We start from the raw sequence: 18,975 nt of genomic DNA on the forward strand, positions 1-18,975 counted from the left end.
GTAGAAAATGTGTGCCCTACCGCAATAGGTCACTCGAGATGTCACACAAGTAATTGTTAAAAACATTATTATCGGAATCATGAATTTATATTTGTGCAACTTCTTCTGACATGTTCATGGAGGAAGTGAAAGAAGAATAAATCACTGGCTGTTGGCCCCGCGAAGTATTGTACCTGGGTCAAACGGCAATAATATAGGTCAACTACACTTTGAAGTTTTTGCCATTTTTCTTTGATATTTTAATCAACAATGTTGGATCGTTTTATGATTTGTGATTATTACATCCTGAATGCAACATTTGCATCAAATAATTAGTTTAACGATTTTTGAGACAAAAACAATGTTTCGAGTCATTGCCTACACAACGGAGCGTCCGCCCTGCTAAAGCACATGGTCATTTTTGTAAAAAAAATTATTGTTATTTAAAAAACAAATATTTATCACCATATTTTTAAAATAAAAAACGCAATTACTTACTCTAAATCTATTGCAAACCATTATCCTGCTGTAATTTTCACATATTTTATAGGTCCATACCTACTGCACGATTTTTTGGGGGTGTTGCACAACACGAAAAAGGACCGTGTCAATGTTATAAAAAACGGTCGATAACTGGTGCGTGGAAAAAATTGGACCTCGCGATGAGGGTGTGTACATCCCCACGCACCCACACCCATTGGTACAGGCCTGATGTACTAATCATCAGCGTACGGGATCCCGTTTTGTTTTGTAGAAGTGGGAAGGGGAGAGGGGCAGGTTAATTTGTGCCTGAATTAAACAAAAATACCCGAAACTGAAAAACGAACATTTATTAATTTTATAGCGTTATTGCCAACCAGCTATATATAATATAGGATTTCAAACGAAGCACTACACATTTTTACATGGATTTAATTACAACTAATATTGTGGGGGAAATGTTGGAAATATTAGTACATGATGAAAAGGTTTCAGGCCAGCCCATTTTGCCCGAATATCTCTATCGTTTCTGCCCGAATTTTAGTTTTTGGTACTAATATATTTATCAAAACACAGTATATCCAACACAAATGCGATTTACCTCATGATGATTATTTTATCTTTATAACATTTGTAGATGCGTATGCAGGGAGTGGGTTGACCATCCCCCCACTTTTCCGGTCCCTGCTCAAGCAGATTTATAAAAAAAACCCCAAAAAACAGTCAGTACATATTCCGGTGGAGCATGACTGAAATCCCCTATGAACTTCGCTCTCCAGACACCCCGACCTAAAATCCCAGCACACACACCTGGGTTTTTGTTTTTTGTTTTTTTGTAAATGGTCATCCACCATACATTTTTTCCCCCACAAAACATTCACTGCTTATATATGCAAACGTATTCATAAAAGCCATGCCCCCCTCCCCACGCAGAATCTTTGGATCCGCGACTGGTACATGCTTTAGTGTATTTCAATAATAATAATGAAAACAACAATGAAAAAACAACAACAACGGTGACACGCAACGAGAATGAGAATGTGCTGTGATTGGTTATTGAAAATAATGTAGGTCAAGGTATTCCTCAGACTAGTTCAGCAGATATTCGTAACCCATCGTTTGTAATTCATTAAAAAAAGGAGACAAATAATAATAATAATAATAATAATTATTATTATTATTATATATCCACTCAGTACTGATCAATACCAGTGAGAATGTAATATGTAATGTTGCAAAGGAAAAAGGGAAACCTGGCAGAAAAAAACATACAAAACAACGACGAATACATATTCGATCACATAGTCGACGTAACTGTTCAAGCAAACATAGCTAATTAGAATATCGTCTGCTGTAGTATAAGTAATTAATGAAAACAGTTAGCAGCACATGCAAGCAATATGTACGACTGCTGTCAAATTGTATGGCGGGAAATGTGATGTCACATTACCTGTTGTTTATAAATAGGGAAATGGCGCTTTTTGATGACTGTTTATGCCGTCTTATTACAACTATTATATTGTATTTGTACCTTTTTAGACATGAAAAGTGATACTTATTCAATTTTAATGCAACTGTCATAATGTAGTTCATATATAATAGTATATTATGACAAATTTATACAGATAAAAGAAACAGCTACCAAAAAACAATAACAAACAATAGCACGCGCCAACTGACGGATCCTTTCTAGTTTTTGAAAAAACATAAGATATACAACAACAATTTAGCAAATATTTGGATATGTCATTCTAAGACTATTCATTGACATTTTCTTACTTTGTTTTTGGCAAAAATGTCAAGTTATTTTAGAAAACGATTTTTAAATCAAAACAGTGCTAAGTGACATCATTGTGATGATGCTTAACGTGTATACATGTCAATGGCAGGAAACGGGTTAAAAAGATAGCGTGTGAAGCAATGATAAAAATACAGTTTGTGAATAAGTGACATTTTTGGGGTTGTGAAACAGTAGAATAAAAATACTCGAAAAGTGTGATAAAAACATTGTCTGGATTGTAAAACAGTGTCATAAAAATCGGTGTTAAAACATTACCTGGAGACCTTTGACAGTCTTCTCCAAATTCTTTATGGAATTCTTTAAGGACTCATTTTCTTGACGACATTCAGAGAGTTGTTTTATCAAGTCTTCCCTCTCTGAGGTCTGTTCCTTAAAAAACAATTACACCATTCAGCTACATGTATGTGTAAGACAATTGGCTTATAAAAGTATTTTAAGAAGTTGATATTAATTTTATACGATCTTAACATATTTAATAAATGATGTAAATGCTAACTTGTGGTAATGTTAATAAAAATAGTTAATGAAGAATGAAAAATACAAAATACAATTAAAAATAGCCTAACCACCCTGGATATTCATAATTTAAAATTTTAGATCAAAACAAAAAACATAAAAAACCAGTGTGCGATTTTGAGGAGAGTCCAAGAGCCCCAGACTCGCAAAAATCATATAGGACTCTCTAGCTTGGCTACCATACGAACCATGTGGGCTCGTAAAAATTATTTGCACAAATTACATTGATTCTTCAAAATTGATTACATTGATTCCTTAAAAAAGAATTATACCATTCAGCTACATGCATGTGTAAGACAATTAAGTATAAAAGTATTTTAAGAAGACTTGGTGTCAGTCAGAGTGTCATTGGCCGACTGTGGCAACGGTACCAATCAACGAATTCTGTTCGAAATCGTCCACGTTCGGGAAGACCCCGAAGCACTACAAATAGAGAGGACCGCTACATCACCAATATGGCTCTACGTCAACACACAACCACTGCACGCCGATTACGTGACAATCTGCGGACTGCGACTGGAACTCGAGTGTCTGATCAAACCATACGCAATCATCTGAGAGCCAATAATCTACGCTGCTGTCGCCAGGCTGTTCGACCACCACTCCTACCACATCACAGAATGGCCAGACGTCACTGATGCACACTTTATCTGCGGTGGCAACGTGTTCAGTGGGGTCGAGTGATGTTCACTGATGAGTCCAGGTATAGTCTCCAGTTCAACGATGGTCGGGTTCGTATCTACAGACGTCCTGGGGAGCGCTTCGCCGACGTTAACGTTAGACAACGTCACCGGTTCGGTGGTGGCAGCGTCATGGTGTGGGGCGGCATCTCTATCCACCACAGGACACCCCCTCTATGTGGTGGATGGCAATCTGAATGGAATCCGCTATCTGAATGAGATTATCCGGCCGTTGGTTCTCCCAGGCCTTCAGCAGATTGGCGGCGGGGCAGTTCTGCAGGATGACAATGCCAGACCCCACCGCGCCAGGGTGGTAACGGACTTTCTCAGACAACAAGGTATCGCCAGGATGGATTGGCCAGCATATTCGCCTGACTTGGCCCCAATAGAGCATGCCTGGGACGAATTAGGCAGGAGAGTTCGGGATAACCATGACCCTCCGGCCAACCTTCATGATCTGGGTCAACTTCTTATGGCAGAGTGGCAGGCCATTCCCCAAGAGTTCTTCAGACGTCTGATCAACAGCATGAGGCAACGATATGTCGAGTGTATTCGCGCCAGGGGTGGATTCACACACTATTAAACGAATGTTCTAATGTGTAAAATCCATGTTTGACAACCTTCAACTTTGACAGCATGTCATGTGACTTTCTTGTATACAGTGATGTTTATTTGTGTGTTTTTTGTAAATATGGAGCAATAAATTAAATTTTTGGTGTAGTTTACATCATCAATCTAATACACTCTGAAACTTATTTGGTTATAAATTTTTGACCCTTAAATTCTTTTGAGTAGTATATTTAATAAATGACATAAATGCTAACTTGTGGTAATGTTAATAAAAATAGTTGATGAAGAATGAAAAATATGAAGTCCAATTCAAAACAGCCTAACCACCCTGGATATTCATAATTTAAAATTTTAGATCAAAACAAAAAACATAAAAAAACCAGTGTGCGATTTTGAGGAGTCCAAGAGCCCGAAGCTCGCAAAAATCATATAGGACTCTCATGTACTTTTGAGAACATTTATTTAACAACTCATTTAACCAACAGCTTACCTGTGTTTTATTATTAACATTCATTTAAGAATTGACCGCAATTATGTTTTGGTTCATGCAAGTATGAACCGAAAAAACGATGTGCACACTGTATGAATCCGCGTAGATTTTCACCCATCAAGAACACTATTATATGGAATTCAGTATACCTGAAGTCTTTCTCTTACATGTATGTAAATCCATACTTCCTGATCAAACCTAACTGTATTCAGGCTGTAATACCTGAAGTCTTTCTTTTATATTCATCATTTGTAAATCCATACTTACTGCATGCATGGTTAGATGATCAGAAACACGCTCTCGTTCATGTTGGGCTAGTTCATCAGCACTACCCTGTAACAAACATGAAATCAAATCGTAGAACAGTTTATTACTCATATGATTAAAAATATCTTGGTACATTTCAAAGTAATACGTCCCACTAGAACTCCAAGTGGGATGTAATACTTCAGCATCACATGATGATATAATCAACTGGCGCTGTACAACCTTATAGGAATGTCAACCAAACGAGTTGAGTTATATAAATTAAGATCAATTATGGGTAATAAAGCTAAAGCTTGTAATAATTGAAAATTATTTCACTCGGGTCATAAACATGATATGAAATGGAAGCTTGTTTAATATCCTATAAATCTGTACCTTGTATCTTTACAGTCTCTTTTATAGGAAGGGACAGTAATACTTGATGATGACTTTTAGACAATTACTAATGTGGGACTGTCTTTGCCAGAAAAGGTGAGTGATCAATCAATTCCAATAAAAATGCAAGCCTCTGAAAATTGCGAGACCGGTAGTTTTGTTTGCACTTTGCTTGCTAAAGTATAGTTTCGAGCATTGAATTTATGATATCATTACATGGTCATGACGGGTTATGTAAAAATGAAATGGGTTACCTGAATTTGTTTTTGCGTAACCCATAAAAGGATTACAAAATTTTTCAATTCAGAGGCCTAAAATGTTAAAGGTAGGGTCAACTCAAACAAGAGCCTTATGTGTTGGAAAGATGCATACCCAGAGCACCAACACATACTAACACTTTAACAAATGAAAAATGCGTAATTTTAGAGTTAATGAAAAAACATGATTATTCCTGCTAACTGGGGGCAGCCATTTTGTTTTGTTTTTGTGACGTCCAGTGGTATAGCTTGGGGCGAAGTGACGTCAGCTCCGTCCATCTCCTCTATACAGTGTAAACAAATGCTCTAATTTATAACAAGGCGCTTTGCTTTCATCAACCTGACTTGTAAAACAACATAAATGACTTGATAGTATAATAAACTGTTTAACTAAATATATTTCAATTTGCATCAATAGAACGAAATGGATTTACAGTATTTTTCTTTTTAAAAAAATACAAAGAAAAAATGCATATTATTAGGCCTATTGGTAGGGTACGTTGGAGCAAAAACGACCACTGATACCCAAGTTATACTTTTCTTTTCTTTGGGACTATGTAATTGGTCAGTTTTGTGATCTTAGATGGGAAAGTCTACTTAATGAAGGGTTTTACAGAAGTACTTACAGTAATAAAGCAGGACGGCTGATAATGTCCATTATGATTTTTGAGGGGTATCCATGTGGTTATCACACAATACCCTGTGATCTTAATAAAAGAGGCACGTCTTTTTAGTATATCTAGACAGTGTCTGGGGACCGTCTAAATATACACCTGCCAATCAGGAACCACAGGTACAGGCCACGGAAAGAAAAGACCAATTAACCAAGAAAACACTCCGATTATTATTTCAGTCCGTGGGTTAATTTATGTACAAAACATGAGACAATGGTGTTTTATTTTGTACTGAAAAATAATATAGGGCCTATACTTGGTGCTGGCTTACTGGGATGGATATTATTACAGAACTCTGCGATGCATCCGCAAAAATCAGGTATATTTTATTTCTTCAGTTCAAAGACTAATTCCTGACATGACATGTTAGGTATTACGTAACCATCAGCTCGCCAGAGGGCGTATTCACTGGGATGGTACAAAATGGCTGCGCCCATTATATATAATAGCCGTCACATTTAACTGTTTTATTAATTAACTATACGATTATACTTGTTGATATTAAGCAATAGTGTGCATTATATATCGTTGAATATGCATACAAGGCCAACTGCCTTAATTGTCCCCTCCTTCAATACTTTTTATTTTAAATTTATGTTGTACTTGTAGAAATCAATAAACTCGTAAAACAAATACACGATAAATCCTTTATCGTTTTACCTTTATTTAGTAAATAGTAATAAATAGTACAATTTGTTATATACAGAGTAATGAAATATACAGATATACAGAAATCATAAAAGTGATATCCAGTGAAATTTACATGGCCTGAAAAGTCATATTTTCACTGTATTTTAGCTACAGTGAAAATATTGAAATCGTAATTACTTTTTTGTAAAAGTTCATGATTAAATTGTCTCCCTTTGTCTCATTTCTTCGTATTTAAGTTTGGTGAAGAAATATATCATGGCATTACATGTTTTTGATAGGATAAGCGAAAGATATTAACAAAAAGCGAAAGATATTGTCAAAAATTATGAAAGATGTTTATAACAAATAGACCATTTCATGGTGTTTTTCGAATACGATTTTTATGTCAACTTGACACATCACTCATTGACATAAAATCGTATTAGAAAAAACCATGAAATAGCCTCTATATATTTAATTAACAGTTATTGCTCTGTCAGAACCATTTCAGTATCAGTAATCTTCAGCTTGCCGTGAGTTTGGTGAACATTGGTATTTTTTAATAATAATGATTATGATAATGATAAACTGGAACGTGATATTTTCAGGCCATACCTAATTGTGTGTGTGTGTGTGGGGGGGGGGGAGGGGGGTAGGTATGAGAGCAGCCCAACCCCCTAACTAGAGTACCAGTGAGGTAATATGATACATGTACATCTGTTAAAAGTAGGTTATGATCACCTAGTTATGGCATGCAACACACCGCCATCCCAAGTTGTACTTGCATACAGGGTTTGATGATCCAATATGAACTGATAAAAAAGATATGCTCCTGAAACGTTTACGGACAGACGGACAATGCCATACAATAACATGACCCATCAAAGACGAGCACATAAAATAAGAATAAGTGTTTCAGATTAAAAAGTGACTTTTTATAGCTAGAGAAGACATATTACTGTGCCGTGATTCTTTTCTTACTAGCTAATATATTAAGTCGAGATAATCCCTGAATTAAAAATAAACGCTGAAATGATGTTTAAAATGCCGAAAACTGTTTATAACCAACTTTAACAAAAGGTACATGTAATTATTCAGCAGTTCAGGTTCCATACCATATACTTTTTGAAATGAAAATAACTTTTGGGTGTGACTTTCACAAGCGACTAATAGCACTATTGTTTTACTGATATTGTCACAAACAGGTAAGGCGAGTGATCTCTTCCACTCCCCTCCACAGGGGAGAGTGGCAAATTGACAACCTTGATGTAAAATATTAATTCAAAAAATTTCAAACTTTATGTGACTGCTCACCTGGCACCATTTAACGATAGTGATCTTTAGTTCAACTTGATTTTACTGAATGACAAAGACTGTTGAAAGTTGTACAATAAATAACTTGAACTTCAACAATTATGCTATTATGATTTCTTTCATTTCTTTGACCAATCACAGAGGCTACACCATGTGGCATCTACTAGCAGTCTAGTTAAGGAAAACTCGGACAGAGCACATGCTGTTGTTATGTGGACTGCAACTATTACTATGCAGCAAAAAGGTAATTTATATGCTCTTTTACAAGTTAACATGGAAGTTTATTTGTTTAATGACACCACTAGAACACATTGATGAATCATCCGACTACTGAATGTAAAGTATTTAACAACTGTGACGCGTAGTCTTCAGAATAAAACCTGCTACATTTTTCCATTAGCAGCAAAGGATCGTTTATATGCACAGTCCCACAATTATATTTGAATCATACTTATTAACAAAAACACATATTTTATTTTGAATTTTTTTTTTATTCTTGAGCAATGAATCATAATAATACAAAGTATCAATATAAAGTGACATCATCAGATGTGACTTCACTGTATTGATTATAACAGAAATTTAATTATTAACAAGTAAGTTAACCTGTTCACTACATCAAAGGCTTGTACCGAATTGAAACTTGATTATTTATAGAGAAAGGAAAGGAATTTGTGTTTTAACAACACCTCAGCACATTTTAAACATGTGGTTATTTCTACACTTTGTCTAGATAGATAAATAACTCACAGTGAAGGTACAACCAGAAGTCTTGAATTTACAATCCAGTGGTCTTCTAGTGCATGACATCAAGTGTTCTATCAACTGTAACACAAAATTAATAATACATGTACTATTACCCATATGTTTACAAATATTTTGGTACATAGTGTTAAGTCCCACTAGAACGTAAAGTGGGATGTGGCACTGCGACGTCATACGACTGGTGGATTATGACCGTACCGAAATGTAAATCAAATGAGTTCAGCCATATAAATTAAAATCGATTATGGGTAATAAACAGGATATTAAACTCGCAACCATTTTATATCATGTTTATGTCCCTCTTGAAATTAAGCTTGTGACAACTGACAATTATTTCACTCAGTACATAAACATGATACGACATGGAAGCTTGTTTAATATCCTATAAATGCAAAATAACATTTTAGTGAAACAAAACATTAAGTAATATGTATGAAACAAAACTGTATCAACTGAAGTGACATACATGTATAGAAAACTATCAAAGTTATAAGCATGAAACAAAATTTTGAAGAAACAATTTTTTTTTTTAAATGTACACCTAAAAAACACAACCCTTTGCTGAACAATATGAATGGAAGAGAACACATTAAAAAAAATATATGATCCAAACTAAACTGGAATCCTTCTGCAACCACTCTAAAAAGTTGGGCATCGGAAACAATCTAATTTTTGGGGGCACTGACACAATCATGCAGTCCTTATAAAATGTATATATAAGAGGTGCTTGGGGCGGTTGTATCGGAGAATACTCTACATATTTTGGCACTAATCCAAACCTTGCCATTTATGGAGAGCCATCACTCTCGCTCCCCATCACTCCCCTCAGACTAAGCTCGACGACAGCCACTTTTCACACCATTGTTTTGGCTTCATACACAATAAATAAAACATATCCAATGATAGTTTTTTGATATGATATATTTGACAAAAGTTACTTTTTATTTCTTTCATCTTTTAAAACTTAAAATTAATATTGTGTCCAGAATTATGAAAAATAAAAAAATACTGACCTGTAATCAATGTTGTCTGCTTGTTATACACATTTGACAGGGGTCAAGGTTACTAGACCAGTTTTTATTTTAATGTGATGAAGCATTGTAATAATATAGTTAATTCTGAATATGAATGACGTCAATTTGCATCTCCTTACAATAACCATACACTGGGTACATGACGTTTCCGTTTTAAGAATGCTGGAAAAATTCCACTGCAAAATTGCTATTGCAATTTTTTGGTTTGAACATTACTAATTGCACTTGAACGTGTTGGTAGAAAATCTTGTGATTAGATAATTGTACCTTTTATGAAATATGGATTTCAAGTGAAAATACGCTAAGATATGCTATATTTATTGCGTACGAAGCTAAAACAAGAGTGCAAAAAGTGACTGTCATCGACTATAGTTCAAGGAAAGTATTTTAGCTCCCCTTAGCATGACAATTTATATTGTATCAAAATGGTAATAACTTAAATGGTGGAGCAATTAATCACTAACATTTTTGTTTTTCATGGTGAGGTCTGCTAATGGGCCATTCCATGGTATTTGGTCCATGGGTGTAGAATTGTCAAAGAAAAACACAATTTTAAAATGTTTGAACTCAATAACAATATTGTTAATGAACATTTCACCTCTTTTCGCTTTATCCGACTCACTTCACAGACAAACGGACAAGGGATCTGTCCTTCTGGACAATCATTTTCTTCATGTTGCTGAGAGAAACAAAGAAATGATGAACATACAATGTAATTTGGATACATGCTTCATACATCGTGTTGCTAAGAGAAACAAAGAAATATATAAACATAAAGATCTATAATTTGGGTAAATATACTTCATACATCATGTTGCTAAGAGGAACATTTAAAGATCTCTAATTTGGGTATACATGCTTCATACATTGTGTTGTTAAGAGGAACATTTAAAGATCTATAATTTGGGTATACATACTTCATACATCGTGTTGCTAAGAGGAACATTTAAAGATCTATAATTTGGGTATACGTGCTTCATACATCGTGTTGCTAAGAGGAACATTTGAAGATCTATAATATGGGTATACGTGCTTCATACATCGTGTTGCTAAGAGGAACATTTGAAGATCTATAATATGGGTATACGTGCTTCATACATCGTGTTGCTAAGAGGAACATTTGAAGATCTATAATATGGGTATACGTGCTTCATACATCGTGTTGCTAAGAGGAACATTTGAAGATCTATAATATGGGTATACGTGCTTCATACATCGTGTTGCTAAGAGGAACATTTGAAGATCTATAATTTGGGTATACGTGCTTCATACATCGTGTTGCTAAGAGGAACATTTAAAGATCTATAATTTGGGTATACGTGCTTCATACATCGTGTTGCTAAGAGATAAAGTTTGTTTTGTTTAACGACAGCACTAGATTGCATTGATTTATTAATCATCAGCTGTTGGATGTCAAACATTTGATGATTTCACATATAATCTTAGAGAGGAAACCCGCTACATTTTACCATTAGTAGCAAGGGATATTTTACATGCACCTTTCCACAGGATAGCACATACCACGGCCTTTGATGTACCAGTTGTGGTGCACTGGCTGGGAACAGAAATAGCCCAATGGGCCCACCGACTGGGATCGATCCCAGACCGACTGCGCATAAAGCGAGCACTTTACCACTGCGTTACATCCCACCCAGAACAAAGAAATGTATGAATAGAGAGATCTATAATTTGGATACACGCCTCATACATTGTGAGCTATACCAAGGTAATGGATCACAAAAGGCAATATGCAGGCATCTTTAAGTTTACATACACTATGTATATGTTCCAAAAATACTAAGGGCAAATCATTTCACAGACATAATAAAAAGCATAGTGTGTAGTAATCCATGTGCAGGTTACCATAATTTGCAGGTTTTATAACATACAGGTTATGATAAATTTATATTTTCATTATTATTATTACAAAAAAATCCCTTCAAAACCACAATGATTCTGTGTTAGACATTCACATACATGTAACTGTTCTCATTAAACTGGTACTGTATGTTTATCTTGTATTTAATTAACACACAATTTCTTAACATTTAGTTTTAGTTTTGTTCTCATTGTACTGGTACTGTATGTTTATCTTATATTTATATTTAAGTAAGAAGAAGAAATGTTTTATTTAACGACACACTCAACACCTTTGATTTACGGTTATATGGCGTCAGACATATGATTAAGGATCTCACAAATAATGAGAGAGGAAACCCGCTGTTGCCACTTCATGGGCTACTCTTTTTGATTAGCAGCAAGGGATCTTTTATATGCACCATCCCACAGACAGGGTAGTACATACCATGGCCTTAGGGATATCACCACTTAAAAAAAAAAAAAAATCTTTATTATTTTTCAGATATATTGAAATATTAAAATAATATTAAAATTTTGATCGGATCAGTGTTCGAGATTAAATTTCTTGGCCAGTATCCCAATTGGATACTAACATTCCAAAATCTGGTATCCCACCTAAGAATTTTGTATTATATGGCATCCCAGTGGGATACTGGGTTCTTGAAGTCTGGTATCCAAAATTAAATTCTGGTATCCCCGGGATATCGGGATACCGTTAATCTCGAACACTGGTTCAGCAAAACAAATGCCCATGAATATCAAACGGATTATATATCTGTTTCAACTAATGGCACCAACATTTTTGTACCAGATATGAGGGGCGAAATAAGGATCCATAGGTCTTTCCACAGTCGACCAACACAATGATATATGGTAAAAAAAAAAAAAAATTCTGGAGGGCTTTTGTTTGTTTTTTTGGAGTGGAGGGGAGTCGCAGAGCCTCCCTCCTTTAATTTTCACCCAGCGAGAAAACTATTATCTATGCTGATGGATCTAATGTAGACAATAGGTGGCAGAATAATAATCACCCGAGCCTGTGAGATGGCGAACGTCTGTCCACATCTTCTACATTTAGTCTGACGATGCTGGCATTCCTTTTCATGATTGCTCATCAAAGTCTTTGTGAGGATAGTAGTACAGCCAAACTGCTTGTTTGGACACTTAACTGGAGTGAACCAACATGTAGCTTCATGTTTCTAGAACAAAGAATAAATCATGTAAAAACAAAACAAATAAATGTTGGTCAAATGAAAAATCCTCTTAGATGCAGTCTCTAGAATATTTTTAATATTTAAGTCAAGCTTTGTCAGTTTCAATCAATTACACATCATTTCTGTTTCAGACTGTGTTTTGATGCAATATTTAATCAAAATAAGTAGCTTTCTTTATCTGTAAATGATAGCTTTTTGATAGGTATCATCCCTATTCTCATAATGTTGACAGTTTTTAGGATTCCATTTTAAAAAAGCAAAAAAAAGCAAAAGAAGAGAGAAGAAGTTGGGTATAATTATGTCAAGCAATTTTATAAGTTGGTCAGTTAATAAATAATTATTTGTTTTAATGCTGGTCTCAGTGTTTTAATTTGAAAAAGGAAAACACCAAGAGATACATTTATAAATAATGAACTCAATAACATTAAAATGGTGATCATAGCACAGTGCATTAAAAAAAAAAAGAAGAGAGTAGGTCACAGAGACTGTCAATCATTTTAATAGTACATTTAAGAGCCATGTTGGTATGTATGGTCTATACATTCCACACTAATTAAAGGCTTTATACATGAAAGCATTTTAAAGTTGGATATTCAAAAATATATGGTAGTAACTTTTGTTAACAAATTAAGGAATCCTTACTAGAGAGCCATTTGTTAACTGAAAGAAATGTTTTATTTAACGACGCACTCAACACATTTTATTTACAGTTATATGGCGTCAGACATATGGTTAAGGACCACACAGATTTTGAGAGGAAACCCGCTGTCCCCACTACATGGGCTGCTCTTTCCGATTAGCAGCAAGGGATCTTTTATTTGCGCTTCCCACAGGCAGGATAGCACAAACCATGGCCTTTGTTGAACCAGTTATGGATCACTGGTCGGTGCAAGTGGTTTATACCTACCCATTGAGCCTTGCGGAGCCCTCACTCAGAGTTTGGAGTCGGTATCTGGGTATCTGGATTAAAAATCCCATGCCTCGACTGGGATCCGAACCCAGTACCTACCAGCCTGTAGACCGATGGCCCAACCACGACGCCACTGAAGCCGGTCTATTTGTTAACTAAACCACAAACAAATATATATAATATTATAAATCGATAATAAATTTATATACTGTAAATCAGAAAATATCAGCGACCTTAAAATTTAGCGAAATCCATATCAGTGACATATTAGCGACATAAAACTTTAGCGAGGTCGGCATATCAAACATTAAAAAAAAACGTAAGCCAGTTTTTGTTTTTTCACGACTGACTGGTCACAAGAACACTCGACACTTTTTGATGTTATGCAATGCGCACTATTTCCGGTTTGAAATTTAGCCTCAAACATCCAAGTGATGCTGCTTATCTCCAACTTAATTTTAATAAAACATTACAGTGTTATACATCTAAACTAATTAGTATTTTTTGCTTTATTTATTGCATAATCTATAGCCTGTTGTTCGACTAGTTAATCGCTGACAAAACAACCACACATAATCAGTCCAATAAAAACGTGTATTCGGAGTAGTCTATTGTGCGTACAGGGGTTGTAAGCTGTTTTTTCCACTGAGAAGTACTAGTATTCTTTGCTCTGGTAGTTCTCACTTTGTCAAATAAAGAAAACAATGTTTTAACATTAATGACCGTTATACCGTTGTTACCAAGCCCGTAACAATTCGTTTTCATGGATTTGTTTTCTATGACAGAACTAATTTATTTTTAACCACAATTATGTTTCTTTATTGCTAAAAGTTACAAACATTGAAACTATAAGACTGTATTAAAAATACTGACATTTCGTTTTGCTTTGCTGCGACATTGCACCGGAAGTGATAATAGTTTTAATTATTGTGCCACAAACGGTAGTGTACATAGGATATGTGACTTTTTATTTGCCATGCATGGTTCTGAAATCCAATTTAATTGTTCACATCTGATTAATTCAAATCGTTAGTAAATATGTATACGTTTTAAGACTTGTTTGATTTTTGTTTTAATCTGACTTTAGTTTATATTTAGCGTCATGGAAATGTTAGCGTTTTTTATGGCTTCGCTAAATTCGCGAATATTTTATGCTCGCCAACATTTTCTGATTCATACACCTTAATTGGAAACAAAAAAATATCCAGATCTTTTCCAGACTTTTTTGAAAACAAAAAAATATTTTTCAAGACTCATGTTACTCAATAATCAGTAAATACATCTCCCCATATTTTTGGAAAATTTGACAAAATGGACAATCTTTTTGTCAAATACATTGTGCAAGCGCGTACTTCAAATCTTCGGTAAATGTCGGCAATTGTTAGTCTCAATTTCCCAAATGTACGTTAGTGACGAGATCTGAAAACGTCGTCAGATTCTGCAGGTTTCACTCAATCAAAATTTTCTACATGAGTCCTAAAGACGAATTTCCATACTTTTTCTAAACAAACTCGTAAAAAAAGGTATTTTTCCATACTTTTTCCAGGTCTGGAAAATGGATTTTCACAATTCCATACTTTTCAAGGTTTTCTCTGTACGAACCCTGCATACTGATTATAAAATTATTTTGTATGAAAGTATCATGATCTTGAAAGGAAAATAACTCATTATTTATTGCAGGGATGTGAGTGACCAAATGTCAAAAACTCTGAAAATTGCTCGGTGGTGTCTGGGGCCGAAAGGCCCCGACTAGTGTCCAGGGGCAACGCCCCGGGGGGGGGGGGGGAAATCAGGGGACAACGCCCCCCTGAAGGAGGAGCTATTTTTCCTATTTAGATCACAAAAATGGTCATGTAATGGTACTTGAGAACAAATTTATGAAGTGTGTTAAATCACTGTTAAGACTTTATTATTCATATTTGCCTACAAAAAGTGAACTTTTTTCAATACCTACTTACCATGGTGTCTTGCATCCATTTCAAATCTTTCATTTCTTGTAGATAAAACAGTAATGTCACAACTTATGTACAGTGCATTTAGTAATTAGTATGCACTATTTACAATGAGTCGAATGACAGTACACACTAATTTTACAATAGGCTTTTCCACTTGCCGACAGTTTCTCAAAAACGCTTTCTAACTGAACATCGTCCACCTGTTTCTCTAGCCATTCCCATCGCCAGGGATTTTTTTATGTTTACGTCAAGTTTTAATTTATCTGATTTCTTCACGATATCTTTGCGTTGTGTTGCCATTGCCGCTTCACAAAAGGCGGGCCAATTGTCTAACGCTATACACGGTTGGCGAAAACGAACCAATGAAATGTCGCCTAACAACAGAAAACCTCGGCAAACCTCGTTACTGTTCGGTGCGGGAAGGGAGATAAGTCGACAGACTTCCGTGTTGATTAAAAGACGGAAATACCGGTAAAAAGCTTAAAAGTCGGACAAAACAGTTAAATTTATATTTTTATTTATTTGCAGAAAAAAATATAAAAATGCGGAATTTGGGTCATGAAAACGCAGAATTCCGCGAAAACTCGGAAATCTCACATCACTGTTATTGAATAAAAAGGGTCCGATATACACAGCTAAGGATAGCTAACGAACTGAATTAATATATGTACATGTAAGTATTTTAACTAAAGTTTACTTGGGGCATCAGGTGTTTTTCACGGACATTTAAAATAAAAGGAAAGAAATAAATATTTCTTTGACAACACCTCAGTACATTTTTAAACTATGGATGTAGAGTTAAAAGATTTACGAAATGTAAAACATACCTCAATATCTTTCCAGTGTGCACAAAAAAAGAAAAAGAAATGTTTTATTTAACGACACACTCAACACATTTATTTAGGCCTACAGTTATATGGTGTCAGACATATGGTTAAGAACCACACAGATTTTGCGAGGAAACCCGCCGTCGCTACTACATGGGCTGCTCTCTCCGATTAGCAGCAAGGGATCTTTTATTGGCGCTTCCCACAGGCAGGATAGCACAAACCATGGCCTTTGTTGAACCAGTTATGGATCACTGGTCGGTGCAAGTGGTTTACACCTACCCATTGAGCCTTGCGGAGCACTCACTCAGGGTTTGGAGTCGGTATCTGGATTAAAAATCCCATGCCTCGACTGGGATCAACCCAGTACCTACCAGCCTGTAGACCAATGGCCTAACCATGATGCCACCGAGGCCGGTCTATTTGTTAACTAAACCACAAACAAATATATATAATATTATAAATCGATAATAAATTTATATACTCAGGGTTCATACACCTTGAAAACTAAATAAATTCTGACCGTTTCCAGACTGTTTTGAAGACAATTTTTTTTTTCTTCAAGACTCACGTTACTCTTTATCTGTAAATGATAGCTTTTTGATAGGTATCATCCCTATTCTCATAATGTTGACAGTTTTTAGGATTCCATTTTAAAAAAGCAAAAAAAAGCAAAAGAAGAGAGAAGAAGTTGGGTATAATTATGTCAAGCAATTTTATAAGTTGGTCAGTTAATAAATAATTATTTGTTTTAATGCTGGTCTCAGTGTTTTAATTTGAAAAAGGAAAACACCAAGAGATACATTTATAAATAATGAACTCAATAACATTAAAATGGTGATCATAGCACAGTGCATTAAAAAAAAGAAGAGAGTAGGTCACAGAGATTGTCAATCATTTTAATAGTATATTTAAGAGCCATGTTGGTATGTATGGTCTACTTTCCACACTAATTAAAGGCTTTATACATGAAGGTATTTTAAAGTTGATATAAAAAAAATACACTGGTGGCACCTAAGTCTGCGCACCTAAACATTTGTGTTATATTTTTAAGTTAAAATCTTTCTTTAAAAATATTTGTTTCACTGCCACAGTACAATGGAACAATAAACGTGTTACTACTGAAAGTTATTTTAATTTTAATGTTTTTAAACTCAAGTAATGAGCGCATTTTTAGTGGCATCCCCCTGTATTTACTGGCCTGCATGACGGCACATAAGTCTGCGCAGCAAACATTAAAACAACCACTTCTGTCGCTGATGTTTACAGAAATAGCAAACAAATAATGAATCCGACTTTTTGAAAATTCTAAATAACAAACACTTCCTGTTATAGTCTGTTTCAGAAACATTTAGATTATGCAAATGAGATAAATATAATTGGTGTTCCATGCTCCTTAGTTTGGACAACACAAAATGACAATATAAAAAATAGCCAATCTCAAAAAATTTGATCATTATTCAACAAAAGTTGTCTGTTGTTAACTGTAAATGAGCACAAATAGTGTTCGTTAGACATATAGGACAATCAATGATAACTTTGAAACAAGACTATAGCTAAAATAGGCCATGCTGTAAGTGCAGAATCAACATCTGTGTGCAGCCATTTTGCATTGTGTCACTCGGAGGGAAATTCAAAGTATGCTTGGATGTTCACGTTAACAGATAAAATAAAACATTCATTTCATTTATTGATTCATAAATTACAATAAGGTATGTATTGAAGCTTATCTGTAAACTTGTGTAAGTTGATATACAAGGTTGATCATTACAGCGTTGACAGACACGTGTTGACTCGTGATACAAAAACATGTTGATCGAGGCTGACAAAAATACTTTTAGTGCATTAATTCAGGGTTTTTTTTCAATCAAATTGTTATCTACCAGTTTTATACATATATTCCCGATCAAGATGTGTTGTTTTAACCTTTAGACTACTGGATTAATTTTTAACAAAAAACACTTTGAGTGGGTACAAGTTTATAATTTTTACTCACATATATTCACTTAAATGTTTTATAAATACATGAAATAAAGTTCATATATGAATCGGTAAGTATTATTTTCGTGTCTTTTTTGTAATTTTTATTATTTTTAGATCGACTAATGGTGATTAAAATTAGGCAAAAAATCGAAGAAAAAAAAATTTGAACCCGAGCTACGATTCATATTGCAATATTTGGTAATTTTCGTTATTGGTAAAACGATCAAATTTATTATCAAATTAGCTGTCACATTCAGCTATCGATCCCTGAAAATGACCGCGACGTGCCGCCATTGTTGTCCAGCGAAAATACTCGCAAAAAACAGGTATTTTTCCATACTTTTTCCAGGTCTGGAAAATGGATTTTCAAAATTCCATGCTTTTCAAGGTTTTCTCC

General features: G+C 34.8%; 2 protein-coding genes across 2 annotated transcripts in view; one reads left to right on the forward strand and one right to left on the reverse strand.

The window, feature by feature from the left end:
* The window catches only part of LOC121371715 (thymidylate kinase-like), a 198,511-nt gene that overhangs the window by 70,428 nt on the left and 109,108 nt on the right, over positions 1 to 18,975 (forward strand). The gene's annotated exons all lie outside the window — the stretch shown is intronic.
* Positions 1 to 18,975, reverse strand: part of LOC121371699 (TNF receptor-associated factor 5-like) — a 29,403-nt gene that overhangs the window by 4,193 nt on the left and 6,235 nt on the right. The window contains exons 4-8 of the mRNA XM_041497792.1: positions 12,721 to 12,888; positions 10,431 to 10,511; positions 8,784 to 8,858; positions 4,784 to 4,849; positions 2,516 to 2,629 (exon numbers count right to left, since the gene is read on the reverse strand). Coding sequence (XP_041353726.1) covers positions 2,516 to 2,629; positions 4,784 to 4,849; positions 8,784 to 8,858; positions 10,431 to 10,511; positions 12,721 to 12,888 — 504 coding nt within the window. The remainder of the gene's footprint in view (positions 1 to 2,515; positions 2,630 to 4,783; positions 4,850 to 8,783; positions 8,859 to 10,430; positions 10,512 to 12,720; positions 12,889 to 18,975) is intronic.

This window comes from Gigantopelta aegis, chromosome 1, assembly GCF_016097555.1.
Source record: "Gigantopelta aegis isolate Gae_Host chromosome 1, Gae_host_genome, whole genome shotgun sequence".
NCBI classification, from domain to species: Eukaryota; Metazoa; Mollusca; class Gastropoda; order Neomphalida; family Peltospiridae; genus Gigantopelta; species Gigantopelta aegis.